Raw genomic sequence first — 21,055 nt, 5'->3', positions numbered from 1 at the left:
CCCAGTTTGGAGAGCCAAGGCCCAGTGATACAGATCAAACACCAGGGTGGACAGAGGATGGAGGTGGCAGAACAGAGTACTGTTTGGCATCTGGCCTGTGCTGGGCACTGAGGACACAGAGCTGAGTTACACTTAGGCCTCAGCTTGGAAAAGGAACTCAGAGCCATAAACACCCAACTACCCCACAGGACAGATGTGCTAAGATCCAAAGAGAGCTGCAGACAAAGCATGGCTGCAGCTTCAGAAAGAGGCACTGGAGAAAGGGCAGAGAAATCAGAATAGGCTGTATGGAGGAGGAGGCAGAGCATCAAAACTGAGGGATAGAATTCGGACAGGCAGAAACAGGTCATGGACTCATTCTCAGCAGGGGTCCTGCCTGAGCAGAAGTAAGAGGGCTCCTAGCAGGTGGCAGCACAGAGTGGCTGGAGCAGGGACCAACATGACGAAACTGCAGGGGCAGGGCTGGGGCCGAGCCACTTCCTCACTCCCGCTGCACACTCACACACCCTGTGCAGCATCCTCGCCTTCCCACTGGCCTCCCAGCACTGCTCACAGACTGTGGGGGCACATTTTGCCATCTGGCGACAAATTTCATGCTTATTAATCCAAGTGACATGAGGATGAGGGTGACCAACTTTTCAGGGAACCAAGCCTGGACACAGCCAGACCAGACAAAAAAAAAAAAAAACCCTCAAGATGTGATTAATATAATGTTCAGTTATGCACGTGTGTTATTACTGTAACACATATATTTGAAAGGTATTTTAAATTATATATTATTGTGTATTTTTGGTATTTTTAAGTTTTATTGAGATACAATTCACATACCACACAACTGATCCACTTAAGAGTACACAATTCAGTGGTTTTTGATATATTTACAGAGCTGTGCAGCCATCACCACAATCAATTTTAGAACATTTTCATCACCCCCAAAAGAAACCCTGTACCGAACAGCAGTTACCCCTCAAGCCTAGAACCCCCCGGTCGACACCACCATTAATTTATTTTCTGTCTCTACAGATTTAGCTACTCCGGATATTTCATCTAAATGAAATCGTGTATGTGACCTTTGTGGCTGGCGTCTTTAGCTCAGCATATTTCCAAGGTTCACTCATGCTGCAGAACGTATCACGTACTTCTTTCCTTCTTATGGCCAAATAATATTCCACTGTATGTATGGACCACATTTTATTCACCTATTCATCAATGGACATTTAGGCAATCTCCACTTTTTGGTACTTATGACTAATACTGCTGTGAACATTTGTGCACAATTACTGTGTGGACGTTTTCATTTCTCATTTCATTTCCAATGAGTGGAACGGCAGGGTCATATGGTAACTGTTGAACCCTTTGAAGCACTGCCAGACCGCTTTCCACGGCAGCTGCGCCCTTTACGTTCCCACTGGTGACTCTGAGGGTTCCAGTTTCTTCCCATCCCCGCTAACACTGGCTATCACTGTCTTTGATTCTAGCCATTCTAGTGGATGTGACGTAGTATCTCGTAGTTTTCATTTGCATTTCCCTAGTAACTAATGACACCGAGCATCTTTCCACACACTCATTGGCTATTTGTACATCTTTGGAGAAAGGTCTGTTCAGATCCTTGGTCCATTTTTAAGCTGGGTTGTCTTTTAAATTATTGTATTTTAAGAGTTCTTTACATATTCTGGATTCAGACACATGACTTGCAAATATTTTCTGTGGGTCGTCTTTTTACTTTCTTGACAGTATCCCTGGAAACACAAGTTTTAAAATTTTAATGAAGTCCAACTCAGCTTTCCCTTGTCACTTGTGCTTTTGGTGTTGGAGCTAAGAAGGCTGTGCGTAACCCGGGTCCCAAAGATTTATTCCTACATTTTCTTCCAAGTGTTTTATAGTTTAAGCTCAGACATTTCAGCCTAGGGCCTACTCTGAGTTAATTTTTGCGTACTGTCGCAAGGAAGCAGTCCAATGTCACTCACCTGCATGTGGACAGCCAGTTGTCCCAGCACCATTTGTTTATTCTTATTATTTAGTTTTCTGTTACACATATGCTATTAATTAAACAAAACAACAGTCAAACTAGTTAACATTGGAGGACTAATTAAACAAATGACATTTGTTACATAAAAATGTAACATTTTTATGTTTTTGTCTTCTGCCATAGTAAATTATTTTAACTCTTTCTTGGACATTTAAATTTTGGAGACTATATTAACTGTGTATTTATTAGAATACATAAATGTAAGATTTTTTTTAAGAAAGAACCTAATACTATAGGACTGATTAAACAGATGCTACCTATATTTAGTTTTTAAAAAATGACATTTTTTTCCTGTCCTGTATCACAATAGGCTACTTTGCTCTGCTTCCTTTTTAAATTTTTTTTTAAAAGATGAAAAAAAAAGTTTTAGGGAAGGGGATAGCTCAGTGGTAGAGCGCGTGCTTATTAGCATGCAGGAGGTCCTGGGTTCAATTCTTGCTACCTCCTCTAAAATATAAATAAATAAACCTAATTATCCCCCCCCACAAAAATTATGAACAAAATGCTAGCGTTGCTTCTTTCACAGGGTAGATGCCTGGGATAATCCATTCAAGGAAGAGTCCAACCTGACAACGCCTACATCCTTTGAGTATCTTCAAGAACACGAGTGGTGCCTACCAAGGCCGCATTTCTGGATCAGACCAAGTCAGTCTGTGAAGACGTGGCCAGAGCAGACTCTAGTAAAGCTCCTGGGGACCCACCCTGCTTTCAGGGGTGCAATGAGGCAATCGGTGCTTGCTTTTCCACTAAGCTTCTCTGAATAGCTGCAGCCTCTGGGACACCCTTCTTTCTCTTCATGTAGTGGCAAAACCGAACACAGAACTGAGTGGAGAATTCACTGACTTGCCGCTCTGCTTTGAAGCCGGGCTGTCAGTCCGATGTGCTAACTTCAAACTGTCCTCCCCATCTCTGCACACAGGGCGCTTAGGACTTCACTTATGCACACAGGTTTTGGACCTGTAAGAATTCACTTCCAGCTCCCCAGAGATGTCCAGCCACGTGATATCTACACACTGGTGTTGGGAGACCAGCCGCCTGTCAGGCCCTTTTCATCTAGTTCTTCAGACAGGCAATGCCTGTCATCCATGCCCGTCATTTCTACACAGATTAAGCCCACTGGGTGTCATTACTCATGAAACCTCTCTTTCTCAGGGAAAATGGTTTTAAAGTACAAAGTTAATCTGAACTTGTGAGATTCAAGCTAGATTTTAAATAAGTTAGTTTTTTTTTTTTTAAAGATTATTCCATTTGCTTTATTTGGCGGCGGGGGGAGGGGGGAGTTGGGGACAGAGGTAATTAGGTTTATTTATATTTATTTATTTTTAATGGAGGTACTGGGGCTATACTCTCCCCACCTCCAATTATAATTTTAATAAAGAAATTGAGAAAGTCCTGTCTAACTTGGCTGCCCTTACCGGTGACGTTTGAGTTCTCTAGCAATCTCACGTCCAAAAAGTAAGCCATTACTTTGACTGTATGAAGCTTTGTCACAATCCCACCCAGAGACCCCGAACAGCTCAAGGGCAGTCCACTCATCCTCATCCAGACTCCTTGTGGCCTCTTTAAAGATCATCAATTTTGGAGAAACAGCATCGACATTTCTATTTTACTGTTAACTCCATTCTCCATTCTCATCTCATTGCAGCTACAAATGAGAGAAGAGCTTCACAGCAGGCTGATGTTTTCACATCTTCTCTGTGGCCAGCAACAGCGACAGCCGTCCAGCGAGTGCGTGTCTGAAGCTCTCTCCATCTCTCTCAAGTAAAAAAAATCTCCGTAAGCGCTTCTGCACGTTCTGAGCAAATTGGCAAGTGACCAAAACCTTTCATTATGAAAGCCTGATTGTCACAGGCAAGCAAATCACACCCCTTCGCAGCAGTGTCGGGGACAAGGTGTGTGGGACACTGAGCAGGTAAGAAGTTTACTGACTAAATGAAATCTGCCAAACTAACTGAACTGTCTGCCAAATGTGCAGATAAATGAGCGAAGTCTGGCTTGTATCTGGACAAGAGAACAATCATCTTTTGTTTGTTGTCTGCAGTTTCATTAACATCTTCATCATAGAAATCAAGATGATGATTTGAAGTTACAGTTTTCAAGTCGAAGTACCTAAAAGCTGGGGAGATGGTTTTGTTGCCAGGATTTGATGCACCACATGCTAGGAAGCTCCCTGACTGCTCGGAAGATGTGACAGAGTCAGCTTCACTCCGTAAAGTACCAACACACTCGTCACCAAAATGGTCCATCCGCAGGACTTAGTTGCAGCCTTGGAGTCAGGAAATGTAACCTTCTCAGTTCACGGAGCCATTGAGGGACCGACGTGGTGATGGTGTTCGTTCAAAGGCATGCTGGGGCCAATGCAGCAGCTGCTATTTTGGACTAAGCACTGGCATCTCTTTGGAGGGCAAACAAAACTTCTGATTGATTTAGAAGGATGTGCCTGTCTCATCCCAGACTCGTGCGGTTCCATCTGCGATGCGAGCTCACACCCCCTCCCTCCACACTGGGCTGCACGCTCCGCCTCGGCTGTCTGCCTCCCTAACCCAGCTGCAAGTGTCCTCCCACCTGCCATTCAGCCCTTTGTTTTTTAGTGACGTCAGGGTCGGTCACGCTGGTGCTGGTGTTCTCATCGTTCTCACTGTCAGTATCTGAGCTCTTAGAAAATATGGTCACGATACTCACAATGTGAAAAATGAAACCTGCGCTCTCTTTGGACACAAAGCACAACAGTTAAGCCGCAGGCAGAGTCAAAGGCAGACTCTGTCAGGGCCCGGAGGCAGCGCGCTGAGCCCCACCCCTTGGAGGGATGCAACACTGAGAGCCACAGGCATGGCTGCCGGCATTCGTGGTTGGGGAAATACCGCGACGGCAACCGCGGGAAGAGGGGCGTCTCTGCCACTCTCCTGCCCTCCATTCTGTCTTCGGGGTTGCTAGATGGGTCTTGTATTTTTCTGCTCAACCTACTGCCAAAACCCAGGACTTTGTGTGTCCTGGGAAGTCATCTCCTGGGACAAAGGGCTTTTGATACTAAAACCCCAATGATCGGTGCCCCCAGGGAAAGGCAGAGGTGATGGGAGGTGCTGGCTGCCCAGGAGGAGAGGGAGCAGGTGGTGGAGCAGCAGGCGAGGAGTGCAGTCCCCACACTTCTCAGTCATGTGATGGGGGGAAAGGCCCCTCTTGGTACTCCCAGGAGGCAGGCCAAAAGACCTCACCCAAAGGCTGCCAGAGGATGAAACACGTGTGGTGTCTAGCATGGGGCAGCCCACCATCAGGGTCTGGCACACAGGGTGATTCGGAAGCCACATCAGGAACCGAACCAGCAGAACAAACAGACCAGCCCTAAAGGCCCAAGCCATCCTTGGCGCCACAAGTATCTGGCTCTGCAGTCCACAGGATAATTGGTTTGGTCACACGACAGCCTCCTTTCCAGACACTGAGCTCCCTGAGGGCAAGGCCCCCACCCTGCGAGAAAAGGTTGTCTGTGGGTCAGACCGAGAGCTCCCAGCCGGGAGAGGGAGACAGGCTGCAGCTGTACAAAGTCCCACCCAACACAGGACGCGGGAACACACGAGTGACTGGGTGCGCAGGAATCAGAAGTGGAATGAGCTACAACACCACTGGGGGTTAGAACTTTGGGAGGCCGAGAAGGGAAGGCATGCCTCCTAGATGAGGGACGGGCATGAGAGGAGGCAGAGGGCTCCCAGAGGCACAGGGCAGGCAGGTCCCCGGGGACCTCCACTCGTAGCTTCACAGCCAAGCAAACGGACCAGAGATGGTGAGGGATGGCCCAGGAGCACAGCCAGTCAGCCGAGCAGGGACCAGCCCAGACCCACCCGCAGCAGGTGCTCTTCCTCACCAACACCCCCCGGGGCCGGGGTGGGGGTCCCCAAGTGAGGCTAGGTGCCTGCCTCTGACCAGAGGAGTGGGAATCACTCCACCTCCTTCTCTCCCGCCCCCTGCCAGCTATGAAATGGGAACCAAGTTGCCCAAGAGTTAATCACTTTTCTGACGGTTTATTTTATTCATCTTTGGTAACAAATGGCTGAAATCAATTAAACTTGCTTTCCCCTCAGCTGATGAAGTTAATTATGATTTGTTATGGTATCTGATATGTAAATTATTAGAAAGCAGACTTACGTTGGACCGGCTGCCTCCAGGTGGCACCGGATTAATCATTGTGTAGATGTTGTCACTGGAATTTGTTGAATCTGTAGAACAGTGGAAACCCGCAAGTCGGGGTGATTAATTCATTTCTTAATTAAAACAAACTCATGGCACTTGAACTCATTCTTTTGTATTTTATCACCTAAAATTTCCTCTAAGTACCACCATTTTCTGGTTAATTTGTATTTAATGAAGATTCACAAAGTTTTTAATCACAGAAAATTCAGCTGTGAAAACCACTCAACCCTGAAACTAGGGGTTTCAGGGTGCCTGGACAGCAGCGTGGACACGGCAAAGGGGATTTATTGGTTCAAATTCTCGTCTCCCCAACCCCAAACCAAATCTGGTCCCTAGACGCTGCCTGGGACAACGCTGGGGCAGCCAGACCACCACCTGTGCTCTCCTCCAACCCACCCAGCAGTTTTAATCAAATCGGGAAAGAGAAACACCACAAATTACCCAGGGGCCACCCTGCCAAGCTGATGGGGCAGGAGGAAGAGGCAGGGATGGGGCCGGAGACGCATTAACATATGGAGTGGTTTAATGTGACCTAGTCTGAATGTAGGTCATACAGCTCATAAAAATGCAGCAGCAGAAAGAGGGAGCCGGAGCGGGAGCCAGAATATCACGGTCGCAGCCAGCTCCACCCCTGCAGCTGAGCAGCCTCCCTGTTATGGGGAGCTGAGGAGGGGGAGGGAGAGAGGGACCCCTGTCTCCCCAATTAGCCAGGAAAGTCTCCTTAGGAAATCAGCTAACATGTTTATAGCAGGAGCAGGCTACATATCTCTCGGGCAGGAATCCAACCACCCCTCACTTGTTATTTCTGGGGCGAGTCAAGACTGTATGTTGGATTCCTTCTAGTTGGTGGTATGCTATTCTTAGCTGGGAAAGAAACACAATTGTGATGCTGTCTGTGTGTGTATGCGTGCACACACCCACGTGTGTGCACACATGCCCTCTTCCGATTAAAGAAAAGGGGAGGGATCTCTGATACAGAGGACCAGAAGCCAAGAGCCCTGGACATTCCAGAGGCACCATGCTGTAGAGTCCTAGCCCCAGGATGCCAGAACCCAAAAGCCCCCTTTCAGTAATCTAGAGAAATGACAACCAGACCAGGATTCTCTCTGACCAGTGGAAGCTGAGAATGGTGAGGCCCCTCATTCCCCATCTTGTTTGGCCCTGCCCTTTAACCAGAGATGAGGAGTGACCCAGCTGAGGCCACATGGCGGGCTGGTGGCACCAGAGGCCTCATGCCCCCTAAATCCCTGATGCCAAGATGCCAGGTGGGAGACACACTGCCCAGGAAGAGTGGCTGCCAACCCCCGACTCCGCACCTGGGCCCCGCCAGGACTCCCTGCTCCCCCAGCAGCACCCGCTCCCCCAGCCCTCTTACCTGCAGGACTAGGCATGATAGGTGTTCCTGGGGGGCCGCCACCACCAGGGGGTCCCTGAAGGTGAGATAAAAACTGACATCAGAAACCAACAGTAACGACAAACGTGGGGAGAGGTCACAGAGCTCCAGCCACGTCAGAAGCCAGCGCTCACCCAGGGCCCAGACCTGCATTCAGCTCTTGCTAAACTGCCAGTGTTCATGCACGGCCCAGGTGTTTAAGGCTTGGGGGACGTGGAGGCCCCCTTTCCTTTCTTTAAACCAAGAGGCAGCTGTGGGCATGCACATGTGCTCACAAGCATGACAACTGATGGAACCAGGGCCTGTGGTGGAAGCCAACAGGCTACTGGGGGGTCAGTCCCCCACACAGGGATCCCAACTCTGGGTCTTGTTTGGAGACTTCTGGGCCCCCAGAAGGTACCTGAACACTGACAGCAAGTTCTAGCACAATTTGGAATCTGTGCTCAGATTGGGTTTTGAAAAGAAAGAGATGGGGGCCCCAAGCAGCTCTCTTGAACACTCAGGTACACGGGGCTGGACCCACGGTGCCCCAAACCTGCACACACTTACCACATAGGTACCGGGTGATGAGGAGGAGTATGGAATCTAGAAACAAGAGGTGGGGAAGCCACGTATCAGAAACCCCACCTCCGACAGGCACGCCCTTTGCCTTCCAAATCCTCCTGGGGACACAACCCCACCCTTGATGGGAAAGACACTGAGCCACCTGGAGAGTGTTCCTAGGAGGGTCAGGGATATGAACAAAGTCCAGTTCCTATACTGAACTGATTCCGAGAGCCTCGGCAGGGAGCCTTAGGGGGCTATGGGCACAGAAGACCCTCCTGTTCGAGCACAGGAAAGTGAGAGCTTGGCCCCACGCCCCAGCCTCCCACCCAGAACTGTGTGCGCTGAGCCCCTTCCCAGATTCTTCACTGGAGCGCTGGAAGCCAGGCCTGCCGGGAAGAGATCAGCAGGAGCTCAACGTGGACGGTGCTCCGAGCGCGGCTCCCAGCTCACACCTAAGCGTCTGCAGAGCAGACGGCAGAGCCCCTGATGGCCCCAAGTCTCCCCTGACAGGTAGGCTTCTCCTTGGAGGCATCAGGCAGAATCCTGCTGCCTTCCACTCCCCATCACATGGCCAAACTGGGGACGGGAACCACCCTGCACCCTAGAACCTCATCTCTAGCAAACAGCAACCCCCCAACCTGGGTACTCACTGAGTTAGCACTGTTAGGATTGGGCCAGGGTCTGCCAGCTCCCGGGCCCCTGAGAGAGGGAGAGAGAGATGGAGACAATGAAAAAGGTGCCATAACCACTAAGGGGGTGGTGCCAGGGGCAGAATGAGAGGGCTGAAACCACTGATAGGACAGTCCTAGCGCTGTTCTGGGTAATAACGCATAGTTCCATGCGCAGAAATCTACAAATGCCTGCATGTTATATATAAAACTTGTGAAGAATAATCACATCTCCTCTGCATGTGCATTTTCCTAGGAAGGGAACACACAGATTCTTACAGGGATCCACCACCACAAAGGGGCTAAATCACTGAAACACTGGAACAGTGATCAACGTACAGAGGTTCAAATCTTGACCCTGCCACTTAGCGCTGTGTGAGGCTCTCTGTGCCTCAGTTACTTCATCTGTCCGTGGGGGATAATAAGCACCTCACAGGGTTATTATGAAGATTTGGTGAGTGAATCCCTGCAGCAAGCTCGGCATTGTGCCTGGCACGGATAAGCACTACATGAGGCATGTGAGGTCTCATCACCAGTGAGCCACCAACAGGGTCGTTTTTGCCTTACATGTTAATCCCGGGCATGGCGGGGCCGAGGGAGTTGGGTGGTGGTCTCATGCCGCTGCCGTAATTCTGCAACGATAACCAAGGGTCAGTCTATGAGAAGGAGAAGGGGAACCAGAGAGAGGAGGGAGGAAAAACAAACAGAACATAAGCAAGAGGGTTAGTCTGTGAAAAGAATCTGATGAGAAAGTAATACATTCATTAAGAAAAGTTGGGGGGGGTGAGAACCAATGACAGGACCACGATGATAAGCCAGCACAGAGGGACAGTCACAGCTTTAAAAGCATCTTCAGGGGCTGCAGATGGCTCTCGCAAAATCATAGGGGCTCCAGCATGGCGCTCATGATGCACCTGCACCTTGGCCTCAGGCAGGAAAGGGGAACAGGCTCCGTAACAGGACCGGCTCGTGACTACCCCCCACCTTAGAAACCCTGGGGAAGAAGGAACTGCCGGCAGGTTGCAGGCGGGGGTTGGGTCTGAATGTGGAAGGGGTCCAGCATGCACAGAGCCCACCCCGCTCCAGGTCTGGGTTATCCCCCAAACCCACCCCGGGTCAAGTCATTCGATTCACGTGGGACCCTCACCAGGCACACTGATGGAGGAGGAGGAGGGAAGCTCACTCTCCGCTCAGGGGAAGCACCCTTCTGTTCAAGAGAAGAGTCTACACAGAGCTTGGAAACTTGCAAGAGTCCCAGCTCAGCTCGATACAAGGAGTGGGGTGGGTCACAAGAGCGCCTGGACCAGGCATCCTTTTCACCTGGCTCATCTCCTGTTGCTGCTGCTGCTTGCCGACTCCCCTCTTCCAGAGGTATTTCCTTTACAGGGATAAATCTTCCCTTCTGCACTCAGCAGACTCCTACATATCTTCCAATACCCAACTCAAACAGCACCTCCTCCGCGAAGCCTTCTCTGCCCACCCCCTGGGGTTAACTGCTCCATCACAACTACTTCCATAGTGCCTTATAATGTCCTCTCCCCACAGCCTGGAACACACTGGCTTATGACTGTGGCCACATGTCCATCTCTTCCACTGGGCTCTGAGTACCTCTGGAAGGTGGGAGGTCTATCTAAATGATCTTCATAGCCCGTGTCACCCCACACACAAGCCGGCAAAGACTGGGTGCTGAATTATCAACGAAGGAGTGAAGAAGTGAATGAAAAGTAAAACGAGCCTGGTTGTAGCTTAAGCTTCACCTTTGTAGGAGAATCTGAAAGGAGCAGGTTGGTGGAATTTTAATGCAAAGGAATAATCAGCATTAGCTGTTTTTTTACTGAACACATAACACATTTTGCATAGTCTCTGGTTTGAACCTTGTAACAATGCCATAAAGCTAGTATTATTCCCATTGTACAGAAGAGGAGACTGAGGGTCTGAGAGGAGAAAGATTTTCCCAAGGTCACAGTCAGCGAACGCCTCAGCTGGGGTTTAAACCTAGATCTGCGAGCCTCAGGGTCTGCACACACTACACCACACAAATGGGCGGCAGGGAGGAGGTGGGAGGAGGCAGATGGGAGAGGGGACACACAGGAGGCTCAACAGCCAGAAGTGACAAACTCAGAGCTGCCATCAGGCTGGTGGCAGGTCCTTCCGCCAGGGGCCACCTCTTCTGCTTGGTCACCCAGAAAGGGGCTTGGAGTCTAGAAAATGCCCAGATGGCATGGACAACAACAGCAGAGCACCAAGCTGGCTGGCAAAGAGCAAGGCCTGGAGTGGGGGGAGGCAGGGGAGGGCGGCCTTGGAGGGCTCCTCAGGGAGCTGGCACGTGTGGAAACGTCCCCTGTGCCTGCTCAGGGCCGAGTCCCTGGGCCGGAAGACGTGCATCTGCCCTCATGGAAACAGTGGCAGGCTCTGGGGATGTGCGAGGCCAGGCCCTCTCTACAGATGGATGCCTTGGGTGGTGAGCAGAGCCCCAGATCTGAGGTCAGAACACAGAGAGCTTGCCCCGGCTCGGCCACTGCTGGTGACAGGGCAGACCACACAGTAGTGCTTACTCCATGTCAGGCTGTGGTATGGGCTTTGTATCATCTACATTTAACCACCACAACACCCCCATTACTATACCCACTTTAAAGATTAAAACACTGAGGCTCAGAAGCTATGCGCACAGTTTCAGAGCTGCAACCCCTCTGCTTTGCTACCTTGTCCATGAAACAGGGACAAAGAGCCCCGAGTCTTAAGGGCCTGTGTGAGGATCAAGTGAAATGATGGCTCTGAAGCGCTGTCAGCCCACGAAGGTGTGTACCAACGTGGGATGTTATCAGGATGGACACCAAAGTCCTTAATGCTGCCTTGACGATCACAGAACCTCAGGTCTTAAAGGGCCCTTTCTAAGCCCACGGGCAGTTACTAAATCCCCTGTACAAACCTCAGCCTCACTTCCGCTCTTCCCGAACAGGAAGCTCTCCACCTTCCCGAGCAGCCCACTCTCGGCCAATCAGAAAGGCCTTCCAGATAGAGAATGAGATCTCTTTCAGGGGCTGCAGCTGCATCCGGCTACCTCTCATACCCAGGAGAGGCCAGGGTGGAAGGCTGGCCTGGGGACTGGCGGGAGCCTAGGATGCGGCAGCACACAGAGTGGGGTGGGGAGCAGACATGCAAGGTGCTCGCCCCTGAAAGACGTCTGGGCATGCAGACCCTCAGGGGAGGCTTCGGGTGCACCATCTGCTGTCACTAACCCTACCCCACCTTTGGGAGCCTGCCCACAGCCAGCACAGCCATCCCCCAAGAGGCAGCAGGACCACCAGATCCTCCCCACTGCAGGGGCCCAGATTCCAAGGGCCACTCACTTGTCTCCACTTCATAGATCAAGCTAGAGGCCCAGAGAGGCCAAAGACTTGCCCAAGGCCACACAGTAAATCAGGGGTGAAAGTAGGATTGAAAGGTTTTAGAGGGAAGTTTTCAGATCAGAGACAGCAGCCTTTTCAGAGGACGGGAGGGCTTGGAAGCATGCTTCACAGACTCAGCAGAAATGGTTGTCTCTTCTCCCAGCGCCTGCCTGCCCACAGCACTGGGTTCTGGGCTGTGACCACAGCCAGACTCTCCCCCTTCCTCTGCTGTCAGCACTGCCCTGCAGTGACGGGGCAGTTAAGAGACACAGGAGGAGTTTTCAGTGCAGCCCTGGGGCCAGCCACATCCAGGGGTGTGTGTGTCTATCTTCCCACACCCCTACCGTGTCCTGACTTGCCCAACACTCTGGGCAGAGGGGTCTGATTCATAGTCAGGAGCTATAAAGGGTCAGGCCCACACTCTTGGTCTCAGTTCCATGTTCTGGGCAAGGTCCGTGGCGACGTGGGAAAGCACTGCGCAGCCGGCAGGGACTGCGGCCTCCCTCTGCTCCCTGGAACCCCTCAGCACAGGGGCTCCTTCTCAGTGCTGCCTGGGCCCAGAAGATCAGTCTTTAGAGTGGGTCTGTCAAAGGGGACTCCAAGCTGTCGGGTAGGGGACTAGCCACGTGGCAGCCTGGACAGTCCCACCGGGAGGCCCCTGAAGGGCCACCATGGGAAGTGCCTCAAGTGGCCCCACTCTCTCCTCACCCAGGCCCTGGTGCTCTGGCCAGGCTTATGATCCATTTCCTTTTGTGGCCTCTGCTCAGGGGCACTGAGCTTGGACTGTCCTGGATCAGTGGGGGGAGGCGGTTTCTTCTGACGGCACAGGGCTGTCCAGAGATTGTGGGTTTACCCTTCACCAGAACATTCTCAAATGCAGATAAGCCAGGGCAGCACCGGATCCCAGGCCAGGCTGGCTCCCCCACAACCAGAACGGCAGAAGCGCGGGACACGGCATCTGCAGGGTCCGTGGGCTGCAGCCCCTGCGTGCAGTGTGTTCTTGCCGCGTGAGCCTGAGAAGCCTGGGCAGTCGCAGCCTCATCCTAACAGGATTCGCTTTTGAAAACTTAACCGAAAGTTTCCACCTGACACGGGCATATGCACGATTCTTTAAGGAGATGACACAATTACGTGGGACTATTGCCTCCTTTTCAGCACTGGCCATTTCACCAGAACAGAGTAATACCCGCCTCAGGCACTGAGGGTTCCTCTGTGACTTTGAAAAGAACTGCTGGATCCTTTGTGACATTGAGGCTAAAATGCAACACAACCTCAAAAACTACGATGTCACTCCATTCGGTTTTGAAATCAAGTAGCCCCAAGACCACACTGCAACTATTCTTTGTTCAGAAAGTTCCAGAGTGGGCCCACTATCAGCAATCTTACTCCCCACTTACTTGCCATAACAGGTGGAAGGTTTCCTACCTCTGTGTCTGGTCTCAGCACAGCACTGAGCACGCAGTTGTGCTTACTGAAGACTGCCTAAAGGGGCTTGGTCACCCTTCCTAATGGCCCAGGCACAGTAGGGACAGGGCTCCCCCTGAGCCCAGGTTCTAGGGAGGAGGTGGGGTCCGTGGAACACCCTCCAGTGCCTGGTGCTGAGGTCTGTGTCTCACAGCCACTGTTTTTTGCAGCCCCACCGTGAGCCCCATGAGGTCATCACCCCGTCACCTATCTTGCAGATGCAGGACGGGAGGCCAAATGTGGCTGGGCCGTGGCCAGAACAGTTTCCCAGTACTCTGAGCTCATCCCTCTCCCGTCCCCTGGGAGCGACCAGGGCAGCACTCAGTGGACAGAGAGAAAGGGCTGGGGGGGGGGGCAGGGGGAGCCTGAAGGTCCAAAACTTCCAGGCTCTGCAATGCCTACTCCCTGGCTGAGCCCAGAACCTGTGATCCATCCCACACCCCAATCCTGCTCAGGCCCAGGCTCACTCAGGCAAGGCCTTTCTGTCCCCGGTGAGGGGCTGATGCAGGCATCTGGACTGCTCTGAAGATCTGGCTCTGCAATTCAATACTGCACCCTACCCAGAGGGGTATAGGTGGCATGGGAAAAGCACTTTAGGAACGAACCAAAAACACTCATTACAAAAACCCCTATGTTCACTGCAGCATTTTCCACAATAGCTAAGATATGGGAACAACCTAAGTGTCCATCAATAGATGAATGGATGAAGAAGATGTGGTGCCCGTGTACACACACACACACACAGGAATATTGCTCAGCCATAAAAAAGAAGGAATCATGCTGTTTGTGACAAGACGGATGGGCCTTGAGGGTATTCTGCTAAGTGAAATAAGTGAAATAAAGACGGACAAATACTGTGTAATTTTCACCCATATGTGGAAGCTAAAGAATTAAACAAATGAACAAACCTAAGAAAACAGAAACAGTTACAGAGAACAAACAGGTGGTTGCCAAAGGGGAGGAGGTTGGGAGAAGAGAAAAACAGGTGAAGAGATCAAGAGGTAGAAACTTCCATTTGCAAAATAAATGAGTCACGGGTATGAAATGTACAGTGTGGGGAACACAGTCAATAACTATGTAATATCTTTGGTGACACATCATAACAACTAGACATACTGTGGTGATCATTTTGAAATGTACAGAAATATCCAATCACTGTGTTGTGTAACAGAAACTAACATAGTGTCGTAGGTCAATTATACTTCAAAAACAAACAAACTCATGGAAAAAGAGATCAGATTTGTGGTTACCAGAGGTGGCCAGTGGGGAGAGGGGTGCAGGGGGCTGGAGGATTAGAGGAAAGCAGTCAAAAGGTACAAACTTCCAATCACAAGATGAGTAAGTACTAGGGATGTAATGTACAGCATGATAAATATGATTAACACTGCTGTGTGTTAAATACAAAAGTTGTTAAAGAGAGTAAATCCTAAGAGTTCTCATCACAGGGAAAAAAAATTTTTCTATTTCACTAATTTTGTATCTGTATGAGAGGATGTATGCTCACTAAAACTTACTTGGGTAATCATTTCAGTATGTTTGTAAGTCAAACCATTATGCTGTACACCCTAAACTTACATAGTGCTGTATGTCAAATTATATCTCAATAAAACTGGGTTGGGGGGGCAGGAGAGATGCTTTCAGAGCCCTTGAGGCTGACAGGGGTGGGGAGGGCCAGCTGGCCTCACCCCCAGGCTAGCCTCTCCCGCCTCTCAGGGCTTGTGAGAGAGCTCCACCCTTGTGCCTACTGGGGAGGCCACACTCGGCCCAGGAGGCCCTTTCCCACGAGATCTCAGCCTTCAGGACTCCCACCTCTTTAAAACGTGCCACGAGGGTGTGCCAGACTGCTGGTCAGGGACATGGACATGACTCGACTCCCGCTAAGCCAGAAGGAAGTCCTAAACTTCCGGAACACACTGCTCTCAGTCTGTCTGATAATATCCATTCCCAGCTTCTGGAACCTCAGTATTACTACAGGCTTAACAAACTGTTAATGGCCTTTGCCAGAAGAAAGAAACTTGAAGCAATCACCAAACCCAAGCAGCTCGAGTCCTGAACATTGATTTTAAGACCCCGAGTTGGAAAACACAAACTGCTTACTAAGAGGCCACTCTGTGCCAAGCATCAGCCAAGAACTCGAGCCTCCTCCTTTCAGCAACCCTGGCAGATACTGGTCTCCTTCCCATGTTACAGATGAAGCTGCTAAGTCTCTAAGAATCCAGAGGGGTGGGTGGTGAAGTCTTCCATCATCCTGTATCCCCCAGACTCCCCAGGACATTCTGGAAGCCCAAGGCCACCACTGATTTCTACTCTAAGAGTATCTCTAGTGTGCAGCCGAGGAATCTGAAAGTTTCTGACTCAGGAAAGGGAACAGTGCTTTCAGCCCCTGTTGCCCCTCCCCCAGGTTCCTGCAGAGGTCAGCTCAAGCCGGCCGCCTGGCAGGAAGGGGCCACTCCAGTGGCTTAAAAGGAGCTGGTGAAAACACAAGCTTTGGGGGATTTGAGGAAAGAAAAGAAAACAAGAAAACTGGAGCTGCAATTGCTGTGGGCTTGCTTCCTTTTACAATTATGGGGCCAACAAAAGACAAGGACCTCCCTAAAATCTTTCAACACCACAGATGTTGCAGCCATCACCGAGAAGAAAGCAGTGGGCTGGGTGTGCTGTAAACATAATTCCGACAGAGCGGAGGACTGTGGGGTGTGGGCAGACACCTCTTCCTACAAAAAAGGGAGGCATGCCTGTGTGAGCAGGGCACTGCTCCACCCCCCGGGAACCGGAAACCTGTGCAGGGCCCAGAGAATCCAAATACCTTCAAGCAGGGGTGGGAGAGACAAGCAGGCTTCCAGGCAGGGCAGAAAAGAAGGGAAGGAACACCCTGGAACAAAATCCTCCCACTCTCACTGTGAAATGTCCCTCTCCGTATTCAGACTTCTGGCTTCTTCTAGACAGTCAGATTCTAGAGAATTCCCAAGGAGAGCAGAGCATGGCAAACTCTGCCACAGCTACTGCAGGACACAGAGCCACGTTCACACACTCAGAAGAGTGGGAGCCAACTGTGAGAAGGTTCCAGAACAGGAGCGGCCTGTCAGACCCGTGCCCAGTGGTCTGGCGGGACTCAGGACCTGTGGGGTATGGAGCTGGGTCGCAAGGAGCCAGCACTGTGTTGGAATTGTAACGAGGGAGACAGAGCACTTCAGAGAGTTTCTCCCAGAGGCTCTCCTGAACTGTCCGTTTTGGCAGTGGAGCCCCTCTGGTCAGAAGAAATCTTAGGCAGAAGCCTGGTACACGAAAACGGCAAACACCAGGCCGCCTCTTAGCTGGGGTGGTACCACTGAGAATCACCTCTCACTGGACAGGTGGGGTCACCGGGGCTTACTGGGGCCCACAGAGGTCGAAGTGGTTTGTCCAAGGTCAAACAGTAAGTTGCAGACAGAATAGTGTAATATCCTGCCTCTGGGTCACAACAAAATGACCAATAAGCCAACTCAAGTCACCCCCACCACCCCGGTGGGAGGAAGCTTTGGTGACTCATATCACTGCTCGGGCACTCAGACCCCTGCCTTCCAAATTCCTCAAATCCTCCCCACGGAAGGCTCCCAGATGCCCCTCTTCCCCAGCTCCTTCGGTGTGTGTGGGGGTCCCCTCGACTCTGCCTGCCATGGGGCTGCTCCTGGCTGTGTGTGGGGCCATCCATGGGCAGAAAGGGCAGCTACAGCCATGGTCACGCCTTCTCCCTCACTTCTGCGAGCTGCACAATGAGGAAAGACTGACAGACTTGGAAAGAGGAGAGAAAGCGGGTGCACACAGATGGCCAGGGAGACAGACAGACAGACAGACAGACAGGCAGTCAGTTACCTGTGGGCCAGGCCCCATGGGCCCCATGCCTCGGGGAGGGTTCATTCTCTGCATTGATCCTCCCATGTTGGGATGCCCTGCATGAGAGAGGGGTGAGTGGCAGGGGTGGAGGCAAACAGCAGGAGAGGAGGAGCCCTCCCCAACATCCCCCGCCCTGGCAGCCCACCCTGCCCTCTCTACCTTGTTGTCGCGTGGGGTCCATGGAATTGGGCAACAGTGGCTGTGTCCCAGGAACTCCTCCCGGAGGCTGAAAGAGACATAAGACATGAGCTGAGTGGCTGCTTCCTGGAGCTGGGGGATAGAAGGGGATGCACCTGCCTGCCCAGCTCCCCATCTGACCATTTAGAGCCACTCTGGGCTTCCCCAGAGACCACCTCTTGTTGCCTGCTGGCTGGGGGGACCCAGGGAGTGGCAATCAGCCCCAGCTGGCATGGGTCAGCATGGGTGCTTCACCAGCGGGAGAGGAACCATCGCCCAGCACAGCTGTCTCCATGGGTCTGAGTACCTGCCGGAGCCATTGCGGCAGAACAGGAGGAACACTCAGGACCCGATTCCCTGTCTTCTTCCACCATGTGAAATGCCACCTTCTGACAGGGGTGAAGGAGAAGGCCTCTAGGAGAGGGTGAGCAGGACACTGAATGAGAACCTGCCCCCTAAAGCCTGATACAAGTGTGCACGCTGGTGGGATTACTACAGAGGAGGTGAGGACTGGGTGCCAGGGGTTTCCAGCGTGAATGTCTGGCATACCCACTATGAAAACCCATTAAAAGTGATTTGTTTGAGACTGAAGTTATTTCAGCTGCAATATGAAGAGAAAAGCACAGCTAGGGGCCGGGGGGATATTTGATTCTAGAACCCCATGCCTCAGGACTACGCACTGGCCCCTGGCTTGGAGAGGAAAGCCTTCCTGAAAGCTTGGCACCTGTGACAGGGACCCCCACCCCAACGCTGCCGAGGGGCCCCCACCCCTGACTGTGCTGTGGGGATGGCTGAGTGGGGAGCTACTGACCCAACAGTGAACCCCAGATCACTTTTGGAATGAGGGGGTGAGAAATCGGGCACAAGTTCTTACTGTCAGCATCAGACTGGTGTCTGTATATGGGGTCGGGGTGCTCATGGGAGGGCTGCATAAGCCTGTGGTACTTGCTGTCCATGAAGCTGCATTTGGCACCTGCTGTTTCCCCCTGCTTGGGGCTGCTAAGAGCCCTGGGTCTCAGCTGCTTTGATTTCTTGATTTCTCCCAGCTCTGCATCCACCCCCGAGTTCCCAAGTTCTGAATCACTTGGCTGGTTTGTGTCTTCCCATTTTGGGGTTTGGGTTATTTCTTGAGCCTGGTGACAGGACTGAGATAACACAAGAAGACCTGCCACTGTGGCTGTCTGGTCTGGGGGCTCCTGGGATCTGAGATGCCAGGAGACTCCCCAGGTCTTGGAAGTCCCCCATCTAACTCTGCTGGAGCAGCCATGGGGGTCGGGAACTGCTTCCTCTCCAGGTAGCCCAGTGTTGACCACCATTTCTGGCCGGAAGCTCCCCCTTGGGTTCCCCTAACCCTGCTATGTATCAGACTCAGGAGAGTAGGGCTGCCCAGAGGTCCAGAAAGGGCCCGGGAGTACTTCCCTCCTTCTGTCACTGGGGTGACGCTGAGATGAGGCAGTCTGGGCCTCCTCCGCCAGGGAAGGAGGGTGTATAATAACCAAGATAAAAGGGTCCACGCTGAGAAGGCTGAAGACCTCAGGTGTGAGAAAGAAGAAAAATAAAGGCTCATATATGGGACTGCAAGCACATGCCATGCACACACCCTCGGGGCCTGCTGGGGACAGAGATACTCTGGAGCTGTCTCATGGGCTCCTGGAAGTAGGCCAGAGCCTCGCCTCCAGCACCGTGGGGCAGGCGCAGGAAGTGTCTGCCCAGGGAACAGACAAATCCCAGCAGCATCTGCACGGTCACTCAGCTGCCTGCCCAAGTCCGCGAGCTGGGCGGGGCGGGGGCTCCACTGGGACGTGATGTGAGGGCTGCCTGACAACCCGGGCTTCCAGCCCTCCTCTCCTAAGCCCTGCTGAAGCCCATGTTCACCGCCTGTCCATCCACCCTTCCTTGGAACACAGCAGTGCTCTCTGTACAAGGCTCCAAACCTCTAGCCAGGGAGGCAGGTGGGAGGATGGCCTTGCAAGACTTTAAGGCCAGGTCAACGACCCTTAGCTCCTTGTCCCCCCAAGTGCCCTTCTCATCGCCCTAACCCAGGAGGTGACGTAAGCCTGAGCTGCTTCTGCTTCCTCCTCCTGCCCTGGGGAGGGCTGAGCTAACTCAAGAGGCAGAGAGGTTTCTGTTGGACCAACAGACCGAGTCAAATCCCAGGAAAAGGGCACATCCCCTCCTTGGGGGACAAAAATTTCTTGAGTTCACAAAAAATACTGGACATCGCTGTAGATTTCCAACGGAAGGTGGGGGGTGGGCCGATTGATTTGTAATGCAAGGTACAGATGACAGATTTATTCTCCATTTGCTCTCTTGGGCACTTGCTCATGCTTAATTGATAAATAGTAACATACACTTTTCCTCTCATGTCCTTAATTGCTGGAGGAAGGGCCACAATTATGATAAGAAAGCATCTGTTCTCTCCCTAGGGCGGAGGCCAGTGGGGGCCAAGGAGAGCCCTGGATGGCCAGGAGGGAAAGTCGCTGCTGGGGTCCCCACACGTGATTGCAGAGGAGGCCCACTTGGCAGCCCGCTAAAAACAGGCAGGGGCAGCACTTTTACAACCATGAAAGCTAACTGAACAGGGTGAGATGGAGAGGAAACAGCACTGGGCTGGGAGCTGGAGGCTGACTCAAGCTCAGCTCCAATCATCGGGAGACTTAGGGAAGTCACCGCTCCACTCTAACCCTCTGTTTCCTCATCTGTGATAAATCCTAGGGTCGCTCTTTGCTCAAAAAGCTGGGCCTCTAATTCTTGTCCCCAAATGTCTCCTTCATGTCAAAGAAATAGGAAAGAAAAGACTTCAGGAAGAAAAAAAAATCTTTTTTAAACTATTTTAAAACCAGAGTCCTCCGGTTAAGAATGTCTCTCTAAAGTCCCTGTATCGTCTCACTCGGGGGTTTTCTTGCAGAGCCTTGAGAATGGAAGAAATCACACTCAGGTAACGCCAATCTAGCTGGTGACTTAACTCCCAGCTTCAAAGGCAACAAGGGCTGGATGTGCTGGCGTTGCAGTCAGAATTTTTGAAGGGTTTCTGCAAGGTCACTCTAAAAATCATGTATACAAAAATATTTGGGTATGAAAAGAAATTTCCCTGATGTTTCTCTAAAGTTTCTTTTATAAGTCTGTTTATTCTCAAAAGAAGATACTCATCTTTACCTCTGCAGCTCCCCTCCCGCCCCTGGATGTGCTGAACCAGGGAGGGCAGCTGGGGGCCGATTTCTCCAGACCACCTAGGATTGCCCCCCCTTAATGGGCCAGCATAAGGCACACAACCCCCAGGCTGAAAAGCCCTCCCTGTCAGCAGACCACTTTTCTAATTACATAAACAAATCCT

General features: G+C 51.6%; 1 protein-coding gene across 9 annotated transcripts in view; it reads right to left on the bottom strand.

Annotated features, from left to right (window-relative positions):
• The window catches only part of SSBP3 (single stranded DNA binding protein 3), a 158,020-nt gene that overhangs the window by 3,945 nt on the left and 133,020 nt on the right, over window positions 1-21,055 (bottom strand). For all 9 annotated transcript variants that reach the window (XM_072974386.1, XM_072974388.1, XM_072974387.1 and 6 more), the window contains 7 exons: window positions 17,704-17,770; window positions 17,524-17,600; window positions 9,386-9,450; window positions 8,801-8,849; window positions 8,154-8,189; window positions 7,587-7,641; window positions 6,167-6,237 (listed from right to left, as the gene is read on the bottom strand). In XM_072974386.1, coding sequence (XP_072830487.1) covers window positions 6,167-6,237; window positions 7,587-7,641; window positions 8,154-8,189; window positions 8,801-8,849; window positions 9,386-9,450; window positions 17,524-17,600; window positions 17,704-17,770 — 420 coding nt within the window. The remainder of the gene's footprint in view (window positions 1-6,166; window positions 6,238-7,586; window positions 7,642-8,153; window positions 8,190-8,800; window positions 8,850-9,385; window positions 9,451-17,523; window positions 17,601-17,703; window positions 17,771-21,055) is intronic.

This window comes from Vicugna pacos, chromosome 13 (assembly GCF_048564905.1).
Source record: "Vicugna pacos chromosome 13, VicPac4, whole genome shotgun sequence".
In the NCBI taxonomy this organism is placed as follows: domain Eukaryota; kingdom Metazoa; phylum Chordata; class Mammalia; order Artiodactyla; family Camelidae; genus Vicugna; species Vicugna pacos.
Note: the sequence above shows the minus strand (reverse complement) of the source record. Positions and strands in the feature narration are given on the sequence as shown.